This window comes from Phocoena sinus, chromosome 3 (assembly GCF_008692025.1).
Source record: "Phocoena sinus isolate mPhoSin1 chromosome 3, mPhoSin1.pri, whole genome shotgun sequence".
In the NCBI taxonomy this organism is placed as follows: domain Eukaryota; kingdom Metazoa; phylum Chordata; class Mammalia; order Artiodactyla; family Phocoenidae; genus Phocoena; species Phocoena sinus.
This window is the reverse complement of record NC_045765.1, coordinates 174,102,816-174,125,573: the sequence shown is the minus strand read 5'-3', so window position 1 is coordinate 174,125,573 and position 22,758 is coordinate 174,102,816. Positions and strand designations below refer to the sequence as shown.

The following is a 22,758-nucleotide window of genomic DNA, read 5'->3' as shown; positions in this document are numbered from 1 at the left end:
CGTCGACCCCCAGCGCTGCGATGTGCGCAGGCGCGGCGTCCCGCCCCGCCACCGTCGGCCGCGAGCGCGGCGACGTGCGCAGGCGCGGTCTGCGCGGGGACTGGCGGGACGGTTGCGGAGGCAGACATGTCGGGGATCGGGGTTGTGTCGGGGATCGGGGTTGTGTCGCGGCTGCTTCGCGCCCGGCGCCTAGCGCTGACCTGGGCGGTGAGTTGGCGCTGCGGGTGGGGCAGGGCGGACGCTGGGTCCCGTGCCCCCGACCCCAAGGTGGGACGGGCTGAGGAGGGCCCGCCGGACCCTGTTCCAGCCGAGCGGGTTGCGGCGCGGTGAAGGTCACGACGCTGCGGGCCGCCCGGGACCCCTCCCCTCCCAGGGCCGGGTCAGGAGCCCGGGGCGACGGCCGAGGCAGCCCGCTCAGCTCCGGGCGTGCGCTCCAGGACGCGGCCGCCCAAGGTCACACGGCGGGACGGGCCTGGGGCGGCCTGATCACGGTGGACCGAGCGGAGCCCCGGCACTAGGCTCGGCCTTGCTTCTAGGTGTTGTGCGGTGACCCCTGAGCACTGACCGCAAAGCCACTGGGGCGGACGCGGGGCGGGTGTCTTCCTGGGCTGCGGAGTCCCGCTAGCCCCACTCGGGTCGGTCCGGGATGTGCTTTCCCGAGGCCTGGCTGCTGGACCGTATCCCCTGTACTCCTGACGGTGAGGCCTTCAGAGTCGATTTGGTTTGTTTTGTTTTTTTTTTGCGGTACGCGGGCCTCTCACTGTTGTGGTCTCTCCCTGTTGTGGCCTCTCCCGTTGCGGAGCACAGGCTCCGGACGCGCAGGCTCAGCGGCCACGGCTTACGGGGCCAGCCGCTCCGCAGCATGTCGGATCTTCCCGGACCGGGGCACGAACCTGTGTCCCCTGCATCGGCAGGCGGACTCTCAACCACTGCGCCACCAGGGAAGTCCTGGGGGGGTTTTATTGGAAGCACTGAATTTAGAGGGTTTAGTTATTTGGTTCTTTTACATGAACTCCTCGAGCCTCCTTGTTAGTAATTTAATTACAAAGTAAAGGTCCCAGTGGGAACCAAGGCTTTCAACAATGTTGACTTGATTTATGCCTGTAATTATACCCACAGTTTTCTTCTTTTTAAAATACAGAAATTAAAAGTTAATGTTAAATGTGAGGTGGTTTAGTCGGACAACCTACCAACACCAGAAAGCATTTTAAATGCTTTCATGTGTTGCTGGTTCTTACTGAGCAGAGGTTCCCCCAGCCCCCAAATCTTGGGCTCTAAGACACAGTTGTAGCAGGGGGTCCACAAGCAGGAAATGAAGTCCATGGTCAGTGCGGTAGTTTTAGTCAACAAAGTTTGAGCAAACTTCTGAGTGGGCCCTTATCGTTAGGTGAGATGACAGATTTGCTATGTGGTGGTGACTGGGGAAGAGCTGACACGTCTGTCTTCAGACCAGACTGGAGCCAGGAGTTCCTTATTCCATCCTGCAGACACCCTTCACCTACCACTCGCCCTTTGCCATTTTATGAAAATATTGCTGTCCTTTACACAAGCTGGGCTGGAAGGAATTCAGCTGTGAGCTTTTAGCTGAAAGTAAGAGTAAAGTTCGGCACACCACAAGTTGGAGATAAACCTCTCCTTTCCTATTGGCTTGATTGGAAGTGATCTCCGTTGAAGCCGCTCTTGGCTGCCAGCCCTGCGCTCCATTGTCTCCTTGAATCTTCACCACGGTCCCATTTTCAGGTGGTTGTGAACATGATGGCAAGGTAGAGTTAGCAAAGTTGAGCCACAGGTTAGGTCTACCGAAGATGATCTTGGGTTTCTAAAGGTATTTTATTCTGGTGTAGATAGCTTTGGAAATTATTTTTGTCTATGGAAATTAATCTGTCCACAAGCTGTGTATTGGAGTTTCAGATTGGCAAGAACAAAAGCATCAAATTAGCAGAACAAAAAAAGAAAGGAATTCATGATCTCCAGCCGAGGAATGTTCATAAAGACTCCTTGATGAGAATAATTTGAATAAAGTCCACAAAATTTTTCTTTATTTCATTTTGTTCAATTCTGTGGTGTTTCCAAGTTATATTTACAGCTGCTTTAAAGTTACAAAATTATCAAACCTATTTTGCCTTTGTTTCCTTTCCCGTTGTCCCAGTGCACTGACAGAATTTACAAACTGTTCCAAAGTATTGATCGTTAAATCAAAAGGGAAAGTAAAACCAAGAACTTCAGTTGCTTAACTTCTCTCTTCAGATGAGATTTTTCAATTTTCAACAAGATACTGTTCTAGAATAAGTCAGCTTCTTTTTGAATGTATCATTCTGAGTGTGTCTTAATGGTGTATCTGGATTTACATTATTTAGGCCACTGTAGTAACGATTTGTTTCTTGGGATAATTACAATGCCACTGGTTTTCAGTTCTGTGTTCCGTGTCGTGTTCTTCCTGGTTCACTTGAAAAGTTGTGGCTCAGTTTGGGCATACAGCCTGGATATTCATCTTAGTTTGGAGTCCCAGAGATTTTCCCCAGGGGCCCCTAGATGGTGGGGACAGTACAGGATTTGGAGCCAGCCGGGCAGACCCAGTCCAGAGCTGCTGCGTCTTGGAGAGACTCGGTTTCTCTGTGGGGTGAATGAGGATTCTGTGAGGTAACCTGGGAGAGCTTCGTGTGGCCCTCCTCCGTGCCAGGCCCACAGCTCACAGCCTGCCCTCGGTAATCATGTGAATGGTATTTGAAACATCCCTGTTTTTAAAACCTTTACATTTTTAGTGAAAATAATTACACATAGTTGGAAAAGAAAATGTCAGTACAGAAGCCCTTATAAGTGAAAAGGAGTAAGACCACGTCCTTCCCCAGACCTTTTCCCCAGTGGAATCAATTTTGAACTGTTTTTGGTTTTGGCCCCTGCTGTTTACCTCCATTTCTCTAGCTGATATGAGGGTGCATTTTTGTCCAGTTTAGACATTGACTTTTGCTGGTAAATGAGGATTTAGTTCACTTAAACCATCCTCCTACCCATGTCCTCAGTTCTCCCAATATAATTATGCAACCACTTCAGATCCTTTATGGTCTACTTTTGTAATTGTGTAGCTTGTGCTTGCAAATTGGTTTCTTGTTCATGATTCACAGGTGTATTTTGTTAGATGAGGACAGCCCCCAGCACCACTTTGCTGGGTGGAGGGCATCAGTATCACTACCCTTCTCACTTTTTCTCTCCTTTTCCTCCTAATTCAGTCACCTGTACTTTTATGTTATTAAGAGCTCTGTGTTCTTTTAATTCTACCTTAGGTAGAATTTCTGCATTCTTTTTCGTTACCCTCTTGGGAAAGGTTTGATAATTTCTCTTCAAAAAACGTTAGATTAAGAAGTGACATAATACAGGTTTTATCTAAAGACAGAAATTGGATTAAAATTGGACTCTCCAAATTCTAATATCACTCCCCAAATTGGATTTAGATACAAAAAATAATGTTACTATTTTCCACAGAGAGGTAATATGATAATTTGTTAAAGATTTCTTTATGGTAGCTACTGCTTTTTAAGCTAACCGTGTGCGTGTGGGGTGTGTGTGTGTGTGTGTGTGTGTGAGAACATCCTAGAAAGAAATATTTAGGGAATCTCACGGTTTCTGTTTTAATTTTAATTTGGCATCAAAATGTACTGTTCTTATTGGTGCTATTAGCTGTATTTATATTATTTATGAAATTTTCAAGAACATTTGTATTAGAATTCTTTCAGGGACTTAGTTTTTTGTTAAAATATGATTTTACCATTTAAAAATTATAATACAGCTGAAAAATATTTGTTTTTTTAGTTCATATCTGAAAGAGTGGTTTTGTCCATAAAAACAAACGTACTTAACATTGCAAATGGAGAATTCAAGAGTATGACTCTTATCAGTTCAGATCTACTTAAAAACCCAGGAAAATACTTTTTAATCGGAGCTATTAAAGTAAACTCAATGTTTATGTCAGCTACCACTCAGTCTAGAGTTAGAGGGAGCCATCTCTGACGCTGCTCGCAAGTAGTCGGCCAGGTCATCCAGCTCCGGCCTGAGTCCCTCACTTACAGGGAAGTCTGTCCAGTTTCAGACAGCTCAGTTGGAGTTCATTTTGTATTTGGTAATTCTCCTCCCTGTTATCCGCACTTGTTTGTCCCATAGCGTAATTTCTTTCCCCACAGAACTGAAACATCTCTTCCAATTGCAGAATACTTGAAGGCATCCCTTTTGTCATCGTTGAATGTACTTATTTCCCAAAACTGTTCTTCAAGGTATTTCTAAGACTGTTTTATCAGTGGTCTAGTAAAATGCAGTCAGCAGAATGGAGAAACTTATTCCCTAAATTGCTGACCATTGCTAGCCTATGGAGAAGGTTGCCTCATGCTGGGCTGTGATTTCATTAATACCATTTTCTTGGGTAAATGGTTATAGGATGGGACATTTGAGCTGAGACTTGTAGTTGTAGAGGTTGGCCAGGGACAGGTGTCCTAGCAGAGGGAACGGCACGTGGAGTATGCCAGGTAAAGGGGCGTGGCTGAGCCTAGCGCAGGTGTGGAGAGTGGTGAGGCAGGACCAGGAACATCTCTGGGCCCGAATCTTCTCGTCTTCAGGGAAGGGATGTCACCACACCCAGTGACAGCCTGCCCTGGAGCACCCAGTCCCAACGCGCTGCCTGGTGCCTCCTCCAGTGACCCGCAGAACCTCATAGGGGAGCTCCAGCATGAAGAGGGCTGGGATGGATCCCGGGAAGGCACTTCATTCTTTGCAAAACTGCCACTTAGGCAACGCAGATGTCTTCTCCATTCTCCACTAAGTACCATAAATTAAGAAATTAATGTGAAAGTGTGCCTTTTGTCATTTCCCGAGTCAGTGTCCTGTCTGGAAACAAACTTCACCTAGAAGGGCCTTCGCTGGAGTGCCAACTCCTCGCCTCCTGGGCCTGCCCTGGGTCCTTAGCCCTTGCCTTATCCTTCAGGGTTAAGTGGAGGGTTCCAGGTAAGGCTTCTGGTGAAAGGGAGCACCAGCGGGCTTCCCTGGTGGTGCAGTGGTTGAGAATCCGCCTGCCAATGCAGGGGACACGGGTTCGAGCCCTGGTCGGGGAAGAGCCCACGTGCTGTGGAACAGCTAAGCCCGTGCACCACAACTACTGAGCCTGCGCCCTAGAGCCCGCGAGCCACAACTGCTGAAGCCTGCACGCTTAGAGCCCGTGCTCTGCAACAAGAGGAGCCACCACAGTGAGAAGCCCACGCACCGCAACGAAGAGTAGCACCCGCTCGCCGCAACTAGAGAAAGCCCGCATGCAGCAACGCCGCCAGAGATAAATTAATTTTTTTTTTTTTAAAAAGGGAGCATCTGGGTACATAAGAAGGTTGTCGACTTAGAAGGGAAGTTTTAATTACAAGTCCCCTGTTCCGTGAAGACACTTAGTGTTCCATCTGTGTTTCAGCAGCGGCCAGAAGCATTGCACACAGGAGCCCGCAGTTTTCACTTCACCGTTGATAGCAGTAAGAGGTCGTCCGCTAAAGTTTCGGATGCAGTAAGTTCATGACTTTGTTATAAGTGATTTTTCTGACTTAACAGAGTAGGGTTCTATACCAGGTTTTAATGTATTTGAGTAACACAGGTTTTACTTAAAAATTTTTACTCGTTATTTTTAGTGTAGTAATAATTGTACGAATACAAGCATAGATATTAACATTTTTTTGTTTGTAGCTCTTACATATCTGTAAGCCAGATTAAACTTTAAGTAAAAAAATAATGAAATACAAATGTCAGATGAACGGTATTTACTGGAATGGATGGTGACAGACACCCTCCTCAGCTGAGGACTGTGTAGCAACTTGGGCTCTTTTGTGTTTACGAGGCCCTTCTGCGGTCTGTTGAAGAAACTGAAATTTGCTTCTAAGTTTCTGTCTCATAAGCTCACAATAGTTACTGAATGCTTGTTGGCACTTTCTCAGTCGTAAATACAATATGGACCTGGAGTAGACTTGTGTCCTTGGTTCCTGGACGGTCACTCAGGTGAATGGACTGTCCTTAGCTAAATGAAACAACATTGCAGTGTTTTCATGAGAAGCTTCAAATCATGATCTATACTACACTGTAAGCTTAGATTTGTACACGTATGTGGGTATAAATGTAAAAAGAGAAGGTAAGTAAAAAGGATAATTGCAAAGAAAAACCGTAGTTAGAACTGGTATTTTGATTTGTGATGTTGCTTTCCTCTGCATCTCTGGTCCCCTTCTTAGTTTTCGGCCTTTCAACTAATGGTGGGTGTCCTAGCTCCATGGGATTGGTGCTCTGCTCTCGATGAGAGCTGTTTGCCGTCCCCTTTCAGTTCTAGGGTGAGCCCACCATGTCTGCTGTGACTACTGCATTGTACCTGGTGTGCAGTGCCAGCACAGGATGGAGGCCCTCTGGGCGTGGCAATGACTCTCTTTCACCGTAACCACAGCCTCAGTGTCTGGCCTAGTTGAACCAGTGATCGACAGGGGGCTTTTTCTTTTCCAGATTTCTACTCAGTACCCCGTAGTGGATCATGAATTCGATGCAGTGGTGGTCGGCGCCGGAGGGGCAGGCCTGCGAGCTGCATTTGGCCTTTCTGAAGCAGGGTTTAACACGGCCTGCGTCACAAAGCTCTTTCCCACCAGGTCACACACCGTCGCAGCCCAGGTATGAGAAAGGGCTCTCTCCGTCCTTTTGGTGCTCGCGAGGCGCTGCACAGCCCGGCGCTCCACCACAGCAGCCTCCCGCCGCGGGCCGCCCTCCACTGGGCTCCCTCTGTTCTTGGCGCTCCCTCGCCAGGAGGTCTCTGCCCACCCTGCCCCCGCCGCACTGCCCAGAGCCTTGTTGTCACTCCTATTTCTGCTCCAGTCCTGCCCGCCTCCATCACGGCGTGAGCTCCTTCACTGCCCTGACCCGATGTGAACAAGTTTGTTGTGGGCTCGCTCTGTACCTGCAGGAGGAACCTCAGGGCAGACCTCGAGTGGTGGTGACGAGCTCTGATGATGGTGTGAAGCTGCAGCACAGAAAACAATGGCCTTTAATGCTCTGAATTTAGGGAAGAAGAAAAAGTAAGGTGGAAAATTATGTGACTTTATTATTTTGTTTATTCACTCTAGGCACACTATAGGTAGTGCCCAGCTGGTATGCAGGTAGTATTCTACAATCACATTTGACCATCTTTTCTGGTATTTGAACGCATTTCCCCATTGAGACAACAGGATGTGGTGATTTTCTACGAAGCAGTAAGAGCTCCCATCACCGTTACATCTGGAATAGCTGTATTCAGGGTCCAGCCACATTCTTTACGCACTAAACTGCCTAGATACTTTGTTCGAAAGCTGTGCTTTTTAAACTGAAGAATAAGTAATAAATATCCTTGGGTAATTCATTGTCTAAAAGCAAGAATCGATCTAAGCAGGTAATTTTGAACGGTATTGCAAAAAATTGCGTGCCTTGTGAGAAAGGTTATCTGAAGAGATGTGCAGTTTTAATTTGGGGGGGTGGACGGGTGTACTGCGATTTCTGTGACTGAGGGCAGGCTCGGGGGCGTGGGGGGCTGGGGCTCTGAGCCCTCGGCAGGAAGCGCTTCTGCCTTTAGCGCCTGCACTCCAGTACCATTGGGAACGTTTGTCATGAAGCTATTAGATTTGAATCCCTTTTACATGCCGGGCTTGGTAAGGAAGAAGCCTCATCTGAGGAACCTCGGCCGACCCTCCAGAGGACGCCCCAAGGGGTTGGGCTCCGTGTCCCTCTTGTGGGTGAGGCGCCTGAGGCTGGGGGATTCCATAACTGGGCCCTGCCTCTAGGTTGCAGGGGGAGGAGATGCGCTTTGGAGTCTGCCGGACGGCGAGATCCCTCACTGGCCCTCTCGCATGAGTAGCTGGCTTTTTCCGAATCTGGTTCTGGGCAGGAGGCAGTGGGGCGGTGAGCCTGCTGTAGCTCACGGGGCTGCTGGTGTTTCAGGGAGGGATCAACGCCGCCCTGGGGAACATGGAGGAGGACAACTGGAGGTGGCACTTCTACGACACCGTGAAGGGCTCCGACTGGCTGGGGGACCAGGATGCCATCCACTACATGACGGAGCAGGCCCCGGCCTCCGTGGTGGAGGTAACGTCCTTGCCGGCTGTCCGATGCAGGAGGGGCTGTGGTGGGAGCGCTCAGCCGGCAGGTGGCAGCGAGCTGCTCTAATGGGAACGCTCCTGTCTTCTGCTGCTGAGCTCTCCGTAGAATGTGTTTGTTCGGGGCTTGCAGGTTTGTGTTGAGGTTCTAGCGTGAGTTAGCCGTGAGCGTCTGGATCCCGTTAAGGCGCTCGGTGTTTTTCTGTTTCTCAGCTGGAGAATTACGGCATGCCGTTTAGCAGAACTGAAGATGGGAAGATCTACCAGCGTGCCTTCGGTGGACAGAGCCTCAAGTTTGGGAAAGGCGGGCAGGCCCATCGGTGCTGCTGCGTGGCCGACCGCACTGGCCACTCGCTGCTGCACACTTTGTATGGAAGGGTGAGGTGCCCTGGGTGCCCAGGGTGGTGGGACGCGGCCAGGCCAGGCGTGTGGTGACATGGGAAGCAGGCCACCCCGGGGACAGGTCAGCGTGTCAGCCTGTCCGCCCAGGGATCGCTTTTTGAGCAGCAGAGTAACTGGATAGCTGTTAATTTGCAAGTAATCTGTTCTAAAGAATTAAATTGATAATCATTACAAACGTGCTGAGCGTTTTGCTTTACTTGGACTAAGTGGCCATACGGCAGCAGACGCCGTGCAGTACACCCTGGTCTAAGTCGGGACCCCGTGGTCCATGGGCGCAGCTCTCGCAGCAGCTCTGAGGGGAGGTTAGTGTTGCCTCTCTGGCGCCTCGGGGTTGTGTAGAGCTGAGAGATGTGTCCCACGTGCGGCGTCCTCTTTTGGGGTGCGTTGTTTGTACAGCTGAGTTGTCACACGATGCATCAGCACTGCCATCCATGGGTTGAAGCCTGTGGCTCCTTTTCCAAGCCAGTGTTCCGCTAGGGTCCGCCTGATGCCAGTGCCCCACGCCAGATCGAGGGCTCTAATCTGTTAGCTTTAACAGTGCAATTGCAAATGCGGGACCCCCTTTATGGTTGTTTTCTTTCTTTCTCAGTCTCTGCGATATGATACCAGCTATTTTGTGGAGTATTTTGCCTTGGACCTCCTGATGGAGAACGGGGAGTGTCGAGGCGTTATAGCTCTGTGCATAGAAGACGGGTCCATCCACCGCATCAGAGCAAAGAACACTGTTGTAGCTACTGGGTAAGCGTCTGCTTTAGTCGTGTTCAACTTCTCTGCAGGCGAGCTGAATGTATTTATTCTGATGAGAATAGGGCTGTCGCGGAGTAATGGCTGAGGCTCGGGCTGTGACTTCACCCGGCAAGGGGTAGCTTTGTGGGCCAGAGGGGCGACACCAGCACCTGCCTCACGGTGGCAAGAAAGTGTCAGCAGTTCACAGCTGGGAGGACCCTTGAGGAGACAGGCCTGGAGAGGCTGATGCTGTCTGGAGTAGCGTCTCCTTTGCTTTGAGGGATGCTGTGTTTACGCTGATTTCTGGAGTAGAAGAGTGTTGTTTGTTCACATGAGGAAAATAAGTAAATTCCATCTTATATGCTGTCAGTCTGTTATCTTAACCGTTTTAAGAAGTGCATCCATAAATGTTTTTAGATTTTATTATTTCATACATTTTTATCAGGAAAATCAGTTACTTAGCGCAGAAGTGCCCCGAGGTACAAGCGAGAGCGCCTTCTCTGCCCCCCAGGCTACCGTCCCAGTTGCCCAGGGCAGCGTGTACACACGCACCCACAGAGGTGCTGCCTGGGTGCTCGGTCCACTCCAGTCCATTAGAAAGGAGGTCCTGATGGGACGCTTGTGCAGTCACCTCTCTGCCGGCCTGTCTGTTTTCCAGAGGCTACGGGCGCACCTACTTCAGCTGCACATCCGCCCACACCAGCACCGGGGACGGCACTGCCATGATCACCAGGGCAGGCCTTCCCTGCCAGGACCTGGAGTTTGTTCAGTTCCACCCCACAGGTAGGATGGCGTCAGGCTCTGTGCCTTTCAGGTGCTCAGTACCTGTGGGAAGGCTTCTCTGCAGTTACGTGCACTTGCTTTCTCGTATCTCACATCCTAACTCGTGACTTCCCCGAGGAGATTCTTCCCTGCGTCCCCCAAGGCAGTGGAGGCCAGCGTCTTACTTCCACGCCTTGTCTCGGCGCACTTAGCCAGACGCGAGGCGTGATTGTTCGGTGTCCCTCTCCTCGACTAAGGTGTCAGCTCCCCTGGGAGGCGGGGGCAGGTCTGTCTCATTTACCGCTGTCTTCGCAGCGCCCAGCACATGGTAGGGCCTCAGTCAGTAGAGCCAGAGGGAATGTATTTGAGTGGAGAAGTGGCACAGACAGATGGCAGGCTGCCACAGTGACAGAGCACGGCAGGCGGGGCCCTGAGATGTCCACAAGTGAGGGTGATGAGTGCACGAACGTGGGAGGGGGCCTGGGAGGGGAGTCGGGGAATCCCATCCTGAACGTTGTTTCTGGGTTGTTACTCATCTGTCAGCTGAGGAGCTGCCACTGTACTAAAGAACAGGGCCTGTTTTTTCTCTTTGCTCCGTCCGTGTGTTCCTTCTGACCCTGGCAGGGATGAGTAGTAAAAAAAAGTAGTAGGTGGTAGTCTCATTGCTGTTTTTAACCAATAAAATGTCTGAGACTTCTGAACTCCCTCTATAGTTAGAGCTCCATTTCTTTTGCTTCCTTTTCAACGTATGAGAAATAAACCACCAGAAGACATGGCCACTGAAACTAGGAAAACTGAAAGATGAGATACAGGAATTTGCACCTTGTTTTAAAGGCAAGGTAACCCTTTGGTGCACTAATAAAAGTGATAGCCTTCAAACTACGCTGGGCGTGCAACACCCAGTGCCGGGCGTCCTTGTGCTCCTTACGCAGAGGGACGGTTGAGATCGGGGCGCAGCTCCCCGCTCCCGTTGCCACATTTGGATTTGGGCTCTGCGTCTCCCAGCATCGCATTGGTGGGCTTGTCTCGGCAGAGGGGGACCATCCCACAGGTTGTGGTGGGACTTAGGGTTGTACACAGCGGGTGCAACCTAAGTATCGGGTGTAGTGATCTGCCGTATGGTTGTTCGGTTACTAGATACGCTGCATTTCCAAGCTGCTTTCTGTATCTACAGGAGCCGACACGATTTCGTGGTGCAGAAGGGCATTCAGCAATTAAAACCTGATAAGGTTTTAGTAACAATTAAAACCGAGATATTTAACATAAACTTTGTCATGTTGAGAGTTTAAAGCACAGTTGTAACCGGAGTATTGAGCGGAGCCGCGTCGTCCACACAGCCGACCTTTCTCCTCTGCGGATTGGTCATTGCGTTTTTTCATACCGCGGCATTGCGCTGTGCCCTAACTTTTCCTCTCTTACGCTCGTGAGTGTGGTGCTCTTTGCACACCCTTTCTGTCTCCTCCCAAAGTATCTTGGGAAAAACATCTGCATTTGAGATGTAGGCCCAGCGGTCCTTAGGTTATACGTGTTTAATCAGTTCGTTGTTTGCAGGCATATACGGTGCTGGCTGTCTCATCACGGAAGGGTGCCGTGGAGAGGGAGGCATCCTTGTCAACAGTCAAGGCGAGAGGTTCATGGAGCGCTACGCTCCTGTCGCAAAGGACCTGGCATCCAGGGACGTCGTATCCCGCTCCATGACCCTGGAGATCCGTGAAGGAAGGTCTGTGTGCGTGTACCCAGAGGGGTCTGAGCGTGTCTGCACGCCCCAGCCCTCTGGTGGCTGTGATTTGTGTCTGCATTTCAGCACGGGCTGGGGGGCTTCTGTGTGAGTGTCGGCACCCCGCCCACCCCGGAGGCCTGTGTGCAGTTACCTCTGACTGTTGTCTGTCAGTTTAGGATCTCTACATTTGAGAAGTTTAGTCAGTTAGCTGTAAGTCCATCTCAGATGGTTTGTGTGTGTGAGTGAGTGTGTGACAGAAGCAGACAGTATGGGGGAGAAGACACACCCCTGTCCCGAGTTCATGCGTGAGCTTCAGCTGGTATGCTGCTTGAACTCCCGGGTGCTTGGGGCCCTCAGGGTGGGTGGGTTGTTTGTTCCTCGGTGAAGCGGCGTGAGGCCTCAGTGCCTGACTTCGAGCCGCCATGGTGACACTGGTTAAGTATCTGCGGGTGAGGCGTCACGTTCGCACACAAGAAAGGAGACGTCAGGTGGTTCTTTGGAGCATCTGGTGTGAAAGACCCCTGTAATGCATCCACCAGGGAGAGTGTGGCAAATTGGCACCTCCCGACCCTCAGGGGGGAGCCCGGTGAGGGCAGGGCTTCCGTCGTGTTCGTGGCTGCATCCCAGCACCTGGTGTCTACCCTGGCACATGGTGGGTGCTGAGAAGAGGCGCCATGAAAAGGTGGCCTTAATGAAGGGAGCATTTTCTCCAGCATCAAGCATGTGGAACCTCGTGTGCTGCCAGGATTTTGTGACCTCACGGTTTCTGGATTGCTGTTCTCGACCTTACGGCGTGATGTTCTTTTCACCAGAGGCTGTGGCCCTGAGAAGGATCACGTGTACCTGCAGCTGCATCACCTCCCCCCGGAACAGCTGGCTATGCGCCTGCCTGGCATCTCGGAGACAGCCATGATCTTCGCGGGTGTGGACAGTCACCAAGGAGCCGATCCCCGTGCTTCCCACCGTGCACTATACATGGGCGGCATCCCCACCAAACTACAAGGGGCAGGTGACGGTGCCGAGCCCGTGCCACAGCCGGCCCCTCGCACGGGGGCTCCCTCAGAAGCCCTGGGCAGTCTGGTAGGCGGGGCAGGGGCCTTGGCTTGGCTGCGGTGTCTGCGTTCACAGCCTCAAGTAACCGCTGATAATTGATTCATCCCTTCTTAGTACGCAGTCACAGACGTGAGGTCATTTGCGCGTTTTCCTACATGGTTGTGTGTTACAAAGTGTTCTTTACGGTTAACACCTTTGGACGGTTTGCGGCTCACAAAGAGCTTTTTAGTCACCTGGTTTCAGTCCTCAGGACTGTTGTAAGCTGGGTGGGACTGTTGTAAGAGGCTGACTTACGACTCCAGTCCCCCGCCTCTCCGTTGAAGGCCCTCCGCCCGCCATGCTCCGCTGCTGTGAGCGGGTGTGCAGGGGCACGGTCGGGAGGTGGGTGAGGCGCTGCCGGGTGTGTGGAGTGGCCCTGGGGTCCTTTGACTTCGGCACGGGGGCCAGGGAAGGAGGCTGCGCGGTGTCTGTGGGGGTCCCTGTCAGTGGTGCAGGCCCAGTTTTTTACCGTTTCTCCTTCTTCTGACCCCCCACTGTAGGGGAGGGGGCTGAGCAGACCGCACCCCGTAATCTCAGTCTTCTTCGCCAGGTTCTGAAGCACGTGGGCGGCCAGGACCAGGTCGTGCCCGGCCTGTACGCGTGTGGGGAGGCTGCCTGCGCGTCAGTGCACGGCGCCAACCGGCTGGGGGCGAACTCGCTCCTGGACCTGGTCGTCTTCGGCCGGGGCCTGTGCGCTGGGCATCGCGGAGTCCTGCAAGCCCGGTGCGTGCTCCTTCCGGCGGTCTGGCTGTTTCAGGGCGCTTTGCGTCGCGGTCACTAGCGGGCGTCCGGTTTCCCTCCCTGGAAGCGAGGAAACAGAAAGTCAGAGATTTTATGCTGAGAGACCTGAGGCTAGACACAGGGTAGGTGGGGGCAGTTAGAAGAGTAACTTCAGTCAGGTTTTTTGCAGTCATCATGTTCTCAGAAAAATCACTGTTGGGAAAGCGTTATTTAATAGGGGTTTATCACATACTACTTGTCTGGTATGAATTATCTCCAAGGAAATGTTCTAAATGGTAGGTATAAATGAATATATAATTTTTTGGTACTTAGAGAAAATTAATAAAATACTAAAAACAAACTATAACTAAATCTGTTAAGGGAGAAAGGGAGGAGTTAATGCAAACAAAATAGAAGATGGGTCACAGCTCTCTCCCCTCAGTGAGAGAATGGATTTCCATCAGTGATTTTCTTTTGTGGCGACTTAAAATCATTTGCCGAGGAAAAGACGCATGTGCTGGTCTCACAGCAGCTCTAGCGCTCATCTTGCTGTCGCCAGAGCCCGGGAGCAATCTCTCAGAGCAAAACAGAAATTTTGAGCTTCCCTTTCTTTGACAGCGAGAAAAAGGAAGTGTTTTGAGAATACTTTTCTCTCTGAAGGATCAATGCACGTGTTTAAGACCTTGGGAACTCAGCATTAAAAAGGAACAGACTGCCCACACGTGCGCAGCACGGGTGGGTCTTTGTCAGACTGTGTGATCCAGACGCAAGAGACCACATATGTGCGATTTTTTTGTGTGTGGCATCTGGAGAAGGGAAGCCAGGGCAGGAGATGGTGGGTGGTCACCAGGGTCTGGGTCCACTTGTGGTGGGGCTGACGCAGCTCTGCTTGTCAAAACCAGCAAACTGCACTAAAAGTGGTATCACACCTTCGTTACGCTTTAGTTTTTAAAGACAAAAGGAGAGGAAAAGTGTTTGCCCAACCAATTTCCCCAAAGTAGGACTATCTTAAACGTTAAAATGCTTAACCTCTATAGTCTGAGCGTGGTAGTTACAGGAGTCTACGTGTGCGTTAAAGTGTGTAGAACCGTGCACCTAAGGATAAAACTCCGTTTTACGGAATGATCGTTTTTTAAAGCATTAAAAACAAAAGCTAGCAAAATTGCCTGCCTAGAAGAGCTTGGGCAGGTCTCGCCTTGGAGAGAGGGTGGCTGCAGGGCTTTGTCTTCTGTATTTCACACCTGCGTGTGTTACCTTCTACAGGAAATACATTTAAAAACATGTCATCCGGGGCTTCCCTGGTGGCGCAGTGGTTGAGAGTCCGCCTGCCGATGCAGGGGACGCGGGTTCGTGCCCCGGTCCGGGAGGGTCCCACGTGCCGCGGAGCGGCTGGGCCCGTGAGCCATGGCCGCTGGGCCTGCGCGTCCGGAGCCTGTGCTCCGCAACGGAAGAGACCACAGCAGGGAGAGGCCCCCGCACCGAAAAAAAAAAAAAAAAAAAAAAAAAACATGTCATCCCAGAACAGCTTAAAACCCCTCAAAGCGTTTATCTTTTTAGAAAGGCAAGAACAGGAGATCTTGAGGTTTATGCAAGAGGGTGCAGGGCCAGGGTCAGCAGGAGGCTGTTAAATACCCCAGCCAGGCGCCCGCCCCTCAGCCAGGTCTGAGAACCAGAACAGGGTCGGGCAGAATGAGAACGGCTACGGAGGATGAAGTTTTTTTCCTTCACAGAGTAGCAGTGCAAGGTTTGTTTGCATAAATCTAATTTTTGACCTTAAGAGAGGGTTTCTGTTTTGTTCATTCAAAGATTACTTATTGGACACCAACTTTTTGCCAGAAATTTTGTCTTGTTTCCTCTTGGCCCCAGGTCAATAGATGCTTCCTCAGGGATAGATGGTCCAGGTGGAATAGTAACTCAGGTTATGCGTGCATTTTCCAAACTCCCTGCAAAGGTATAACACACGTTTGGTGGGGTTTTTTGGTTTTTTTGTCTTTTTTAAAGGAGATAAAGTTCCCTCGATTAAACCAAATGCTGGGGAAGAATCTGTCATGAATCTTGACAAATTGAGATTTGCCAACGGAAGCATAAGAACGTCGGAACTACGGCTGAACATGCAGAAGGTAGGAGCCTGGACACGCTCTGGATGAGCGGGCCAGCTGCGTTGGTAGCCCTGCACTGGGGTTGCTGAGTCACGGAGGCGAGCTCAGGCCCGAGTAAGATAAAAGGGTGCGCTTTCCACACTGAAGGCTGGAGAGGGCAGCCCAGGGCAGACACAGCAACTCTGCAGCATCAGGACTAGGCCTTCTCTCAAACCTGCTAGGCGTTTGGTGCAGCTTCCCTCCTCAGACCATCGCTGGCCCTGGTCTTCTGTCCCAGCCTGAAGGAGGAGGGACAGTGGAAGGTCCGAGAAACTCAGTTCCCAGCTGGGAGCTTCCCAAGCCCAGCACGTCTAGTTGCTGAGGAATAAGCCCATCATCACACGTATTTACGGCAACTCTGGGAAATGTCTTTAAACTGGGCCCGTTGATGCCCCTGAATGAGGTCAGGAGGGGAGTGTGGATGGCGTGCGGAAGCCGTGCTCACCTGCATCAGCACGTCCGCTGGAACGGTCTGTATTTCTGACGTGATAGTGGAGCGTGGGAAATGAGGCCAGTCTAAGTTAATTTTATTCAATTTCAGTTTAAATGTAGGTAGGTACACGTGGTTAGTGGCTACTGTGTGAGGTAACACAGGTTTAGGTCAATTAAAAATACCAGTTGACTACTCTAGATAAATAAATAAGTAAATAAAGCAGCTAGGAATCAATCAAGTTCTTTAATACTGGGATTCTTGGTCCATGAATGAGACCTTTATCCACTTGAAATTATTTGCAAGGATTTCTGTGTGGGTGCATTTTCTGGAAAGAAGCCCCTTGCTTTAGTTGCGTCCTGAAAGGGTTCCATTGGGTCATCCACACAGACACCACCAAAAGGTAAAAGGTGAATATGGCCATTCTCATAGGACTGTGGTTCTGTGGTTCTATCTTCAAACGAGACTGGGCTTCGGGGAGGCCTCGTGGGATGGTAAGGCAGGGGGCAGGAGTGAAGGAACAGAAGCATGGAGAAAGGGCATCTAAAGGTACAAGTCTCCAGATGAAAATAAGCCCGGGGGATCTAACGTACAGCATAGTGACTATAGTTAACGTTACTGTACTGTACATTTGGAAGTTGCTTAAAGAGTAGGTCTTTTAAGTTCTCACAAACAAACAAACAAACTTCGTTTTAAAATTCAGAGTAATAAACTCACAGTCTGAATTTCCTAGTTTTTCTATTTACATAAATATTTTACAAAAAATGAAATGCATAAGAAAAGGAACCTAAAGGTTTAACAGTTCTTGGCGTGGCTTTTCCACATGGATTAAAAGCTTACAGATATTTTGTATTGCAGTCGATGCAAAGTCATGCCGCAGTGTTCCGTGTGGGAAGCGTGTTACAGGAAGGCTGTGAGAAGATCAGCAAGCTCTATGGAGATCTAAAGCATCTGAAGACGTTTGACAGGGGTGAGTGGTTCCTCGGGCCCCTGCGTACGGTTGTTGCTGGATGTCTGCAGGGCGGGCTGCTTCTGGGCGCAGCCCGATCCGTTTAGCACTGACGTAACTCGTCCTTGCTGAGCGGACACTGGCTGCATCCTGTTGTCTTTGACGGCTGCCTTGTGTGCCCAGGAATGGTCTGGAACACTGACCTGGTGGAGACCCTGGAGCTGCAGAACCTGATGCTTTGTGCCCTGCAGACCATTTATGGAGCAGAGGCCCGGAAGGAGTCTCGCGGCGCTCACGCCAGGGAGGATTTCAAGGTGCACCTTCATGTCCAACACCACCACCACCCCCCCCCGCCCACCACTGCCACCACCGCGTGCACCGCTGTCCTCCCCGCTGCGTTGCTCAGCCCTGACCCTGCACTCTGATTCACTTCTCTGCGCTTTCTCTGCATTTCCCGCAAGTCAGTTGAGAAGAATGCTTTTTCTCTGCTTAACCTTCGTACTAGTTTGACCTTGTTCTGGCTTTGGATCAGTACATCTCTCGGCCTCATTAGGGCAAAGGTTAGCGCGCAGCGGGTTCTGTTGCCTGGAAGTGCTCACTTACTGACTTGAAATGACGAGTAACTCATTGTTTCAGACCCACCTCTGGTTTGGGAAAGGATTATAGAGCCTCATCTTGGATCACCGTTGTTTTAATGAACTGGTTTTTATGCAGAGCTCACTTATCAGATTCTTCAGAGAAGAGTACTGGGCATGTGGTAGATTTTCACGGAAGCGGTTGTTTGGGGGGCGGTCAAGTTAAGGATGGAGCACCTTAGCAGGAGCTGACACAGAGGCTTTGGTCCGGGACAGTGTTTGGGAGGCTCAGCTAGAGGCTGGGCAAGAAGAACTGGATTTCGGTCCACCACGAGACACTGATTGGAGCTGGATTCCAGTTGCTGTATACTTGGTTAGAGCAGGAGGTTGGTGAGCACCAAGCATGGAGAAAGGGCGTCTAAAGGTACAGGTCTGGGAGAAGCCTCTCCCAGAGCCCGTGGTTGGTTCCTGCGGCTGAGACGTCACTGCACATGTGCAGGCGGAGCCCGCTCACCCTGGGGGGCTCGTCCCTCCCCTCCCGGAGGCACGGGTGCGGAGTGAGGGAGTGTGCTCCCCGCCCCATTGCCCCCGGCAAGAGCCTGGCCTCGCTTGGCAGAAGCTGCCACGTAGTTGGACGCTTTGGGTTTTATTTGAAGAGGCTTGTGTGTCTTATCTGTTACCACGTGCAAGATGTTCCTTAGCAGCATTCAGCCTCTCTTTATATAATTGCTAAAATTAGAACATTTAAATTAAAAAGGCTGACAGAAAAAGTCGAACTCTGCAAGAGTACAGAGCAAAAAGACAGGGAAAGGATTTGATATATTTTTAAGTGCATAAAAGTTCAATTTAATTCCAACACCCGTCTGCTAGTTGTAGAGACAAAATGCAGAAGTGGAGCTCTGGGTCCCACTGTGCTGCAGCCTGCTGCCCAGCTGTGCCGCACGGGGCCCCGACCTTGTGAGACTACTGGGGTGCAGATGGGATGAATAAAGGGGAGGGGCCCTAGGCTGGGCCAGCGCAGACCGCAGGGCTTATCCCTACGTCTAGAGGACTGACAGGTCATCAGTGAGGGCCCACGGGTGCCTCTAGAGGACTGGCCACTGGCCGAGGGATCCCGAGTCTCGTGGCCTTCCTCTGCGTGTGGTGGTCGGGGGCACGTGTTCTTGCCATGTGCCCTTCCGGGTCAGATATGCACGCGTGGTTTCGGTGGGGATTGTAGAGACATGCTTGGACTGGGAAGGTCCTGGCTCTGCACGAGGTCCGCTTTGCCGATGGAGACCTCCTTGTTGAGTGGGATCTGGGGAATTAATGTCAGACTAGTGTCGTGTATCTTTTTAAGGAGTTGGCCGTGTTTTGCCATGTTTTCTGGTTTTGCCGTGTAGAATGTTTGTTGACGGCACTGTCTGAAATAAGCGTCCTTTCTGTGGCCTCAGGAGCGGGTTGACGAGTACGATTACTCCAAGCCCATCCAGGGGCAGCACAAGAGGCCGTTTGAGGGGCACTGGAGGAAGCACACGCTCTCCTACGTGGACATCAGGACTGGGAAGGTACGCGGGGAACGGGTTCTGCTCACGTACGCCATGGCGCGTGGGCCGTCCCTCATGTTATGCCGGTCAGCGTTTGGTGAACCGGGAGAAGCAGCATGGGTTTAAACGGACTGTGGACAGATTTGAGACACCACTGCAAAGACACAGTCAGGCTTCTGCCTGGAAACAGAACCCCGCGTGGGCGGGTGGTCCATAAGGGCCACTCCCACTGCGCCGGTGCTGGGCAGGGGTGGGCCAGCGCCAGAGGCCTGCTGTAGGGGGGCAGATGGAGGTTCTGAGCCCACAGAGAGCTGTGGGCAGGGATGGGGGTGGGGCGGGAAGGCACCCCTCCCCTCCCTTCCCTTTGAATGGACCACCTGGACGCAGCCTCTGGGAAGCCCAGGGGATGCTGTTCAGCTCTTAACTTCCCCGGGCAGGGAACAAGTTGGGAGGGGCAGGGGGCCGGCAGGGTCCTGGAAACCACCAGCTGAGAGAGCAGTGGGGCTCCCATGGGTCTTACCCCAGCAAAGCGTAACTCACCCATTTGGCCTTTCTGCTCGGCATTAAGACTCAGAAATAATTAAGATGTAAAGTGTAAGCTTTTCAGAGCTCCCTAAGGGGTAGTCTTAATTGTCTATCTGGGTTTACAGAAGTTATGCTGTGTCCTCATACTTCTAGAGTGCCTAGTGGGATTGTTTAATACAGGCAGACAGCAATTTTCATAGTTCTTCATGTAGGCTCTTTTCTGACAGTGTATTCAGACGATCCTCTTAATACAAGCCTACTTTTGTAGTGTTTGGGTCTTTTTATGATCGTAAAAGAAATACATGCTCATTTTAGAAAGTACAAGAAGAATGAAGAAAATTAACCTTTATAAGCTCACCAGTCAGAGAGATCTTTTATTATCATTTTGAAATATTTCTTTGAAGTTTCGTATGTATATAAAATTGTTCACTTAGGAAAAACTGCAAATACAAACATAATTTACGGATAAAGGATAATGGTACATACAGGGTTTCACCTACTTTTTGAGCATTTTCAGTTTAAGTTTTAGTTTAAAGCATTGAGAATTTGGTACAGTGTTATTTTAATTGCTGTATTCCATACATGGATTTACATAGTCAGTCCCGAGTTTGTTATTGAAAAATGTTCCCGTGAATACCTTTGTTTTTAAGTTCCTGTTTGTCTGCAAATCTGCTTTTATGGTTAATTTTCCAAAAGTATACAAGAGGGTTGTTTGTACGTTTTTGTGCGCTAACTCATCACCGACTCTTCTTAGGTCTCCCTGGAATACAGACCCGTAATCGACAGAACTTTGAACGAGGCTGACTGCGCCACTGTCCCCCCAGCCATCCGCTCCTACTGAGGAGACCGGAGTTTACCAGCTCTTGTAATTATGTATAATAGCTCATGCACATGTTCATATTGTAACTGCCTTCTTAAGCTGTCCTCGAGTGACTGAGGATGCCGCTTGACAGAGATTCCTACCAGAGGCCGGCAGCTCGCCAGTAATCAACAGCCAGGAAGTGTTCAGCTTGCCTTTGTCCCTGCTTCATTCTTGAGAGATAATAAAACTGGGCGCAATTCTTAGATGAAACATAAGTTACAAACTTGCGTTGATTTCCAAGTTCCTTTAAAATCTTACTGTTTGACCTGAGGCATATTTGTTGACCTGAAACATAAAACGTGACTATCTTTTTATTCTTTTGCATCAAAATCCAGAAATTTTGCTGCAGTGTATGTTTAAGTGAAAATGCATTTTGGTGCCTGACAGCAAATGAAGAAAACAGACGTTTCCTCCTAGTTCTTAGGAAGCAAATGGTTTAACATGTGAACGTGTGTCCTGAAGTATTTAAATGACCGAATACTAAATGAAACTGATGTGGGTGCAAATGGGTTACTTCTTTTTCCACCTCCATGCAGATGCTGCTTGGGGCCACCTTCCGAGTTCTTGTCTCAGGGTCAGCTTCTGTAGAATCCAGTCCGAGGCAATTGAGTTCATTCATTTCAGATTCTATTTTTGTAGTTTAGGGATTGCCTTTAAAAATTTAAAGTTTGTAAATATGTAAAGCATTGACATGATTTCAAAGCCTGTTGTGTTCAGAGCTCACCTCCTTAGCTGTCCCTCATGCTCTCCTCTCTCTCCTCCCCAGGACCCACTGTTGTTTTTCTTTCTAGTCAGTGTCCTAAGAAAACAGAAAGCAAGTATGTATTTCTGTTGTGTTAGACAGCTGGCCCTGCCCCTTGCCTGCATATCCTGGAGGTCCTTCCTTGTCACTCATCCTACGGCCGAGCCCTCCTCCACTGCACGAGCGTACCTTGTCCCCGGCAGGACATTTGTGTTGATGCCACAGTGAGTAACTGTGAAGTCATTTTCTTGGCCAGTTTCTTAGAAGTGGATTTCTAGAAGTAGGGTTGCTGGGTCAGAGGGCAAATGCACTTGTCGTTTTCTTAGATGCTGTTAAGTTCTCTTCAAAAGGGCTGTGACATTCTGCATTCCCACCACAGTGTCTCAGTCCCTGTTTCCCACAGCTTTGCAGAGAGAGTATGATGGTAAGTTTTTGGATGTTTACCAGTTCAAACAACAATGGCCATATCTGATTGAAACAGATGGAATATATTAAAAACTAAATTCATAATGATAGTTTTAGAAAGCCAAAGGTAACTGAACAAGAAATATAATTGGTCACTCTTGAAAGTAACTAGGGCACTAACCCTGACACTGAAAATGGACAATTAAAGGAAGATGATGAAATGATTATCCTGCCTTTTTTCTACAATTCACGATAACCTGGTTGATCAGGGAACTTTACAGAGGAATTCCGCAGATGAATGAGTAAAGAATGATGGAATTTCAAGGTCACCATTTTGCAATCCTAATATAGTGGTTCTCAAACTTTAGTGCATCAACATCACCTCGGTAAAGAATTCCCAGCCCTGCCCCAGAACTTGTGACTCAGTAGGTTCTGTGATTGGGCCTGAGAATTTGCATTCCTAACATGTCCAGGGACCATACGTTGAAAACCACCTGCGTGGAATGTGTTGTGGCCTAACAAATATGAAGGAGGTAGTTTTCAGGAGAACATAACTGGCGGAAAGACTGCTGACAACCTCAGACCGCTTCATTCCAGCCAGTGGGTATAATGAGGGAGTAGACGCCAGGGCATTTAGTAAACTAGGTGGGAGTGTTAACCTGGGCATTTGAGCAGCGTTGAAGTGTTAGGACAGGGAATTCAAAGCTAGCACAGGTACCCCTGAAGCAAGGGAGGGTAACAGGAGGGCTGATCGTTGCAAAGGAATAATGGATAGGGGTGGTTTCCTTATGTCTGTCTGCGACTTCTGAGCCAAAAACAAACCTTCAAACTATTTTCGTGAACACTCTGAGACTAAGAAAACCACTGGGGAGTGGGTAGTCTGGAAATGTAAGTTCCTATGGAATTCCGCTAGGTATGGAAACACCGGGCAGAATATTTCATACTGGAAATGTTTTATAAAATGTGTGTTCAAGGTTTCTAAATGAACCCACGTGTGTTAGGGGAATTGACGAACCAGAGAAGTAAAAAAAAACTTGAGTCAAGATAAAAAGAAAACAGAGGGACTT

The 22,758-nt window shown here is 49.9% G+C and overlaps 1 protein-coding gene across 1 annotated transcript; it reads left to right on the top strand.

Annotated features, from left to right (window-relative positions):
* The first annotated feature begins 67 nt into the window (after nt 1-67).
* On the top strand, nt 68-21,054 carry SDHA (succinate dehydrogenase complex flavoprotein subunit A). The gene is given in 17 exon segments (XM_032626378.1): nt 68-207; nt 5,441-5,530; nt 6,505-6,666; nt 7,963-8,106; nt 8,331-8,495; nt 9,109-9,257; nt 9,904-10,028; nt 11,559-11,727; nt 12,540-12,657; nt 12,659-12,736; nt 13,370-13,504; nt 13,506-13,542; nt 15,541-15,659; nt 16,966-17,077; nt 17,240-17,370; nt 19,065-19,178; nt 20,437-21,054. Coding segments are annotated over 17 exon segments (2,016 nt in total). The 5' UTR covers nt 68-126; the 3' UTR covers nt 20,524-21,054.
* Nucleotides 21,055-22,758: the final 1,704 nt, after the last annotated feature.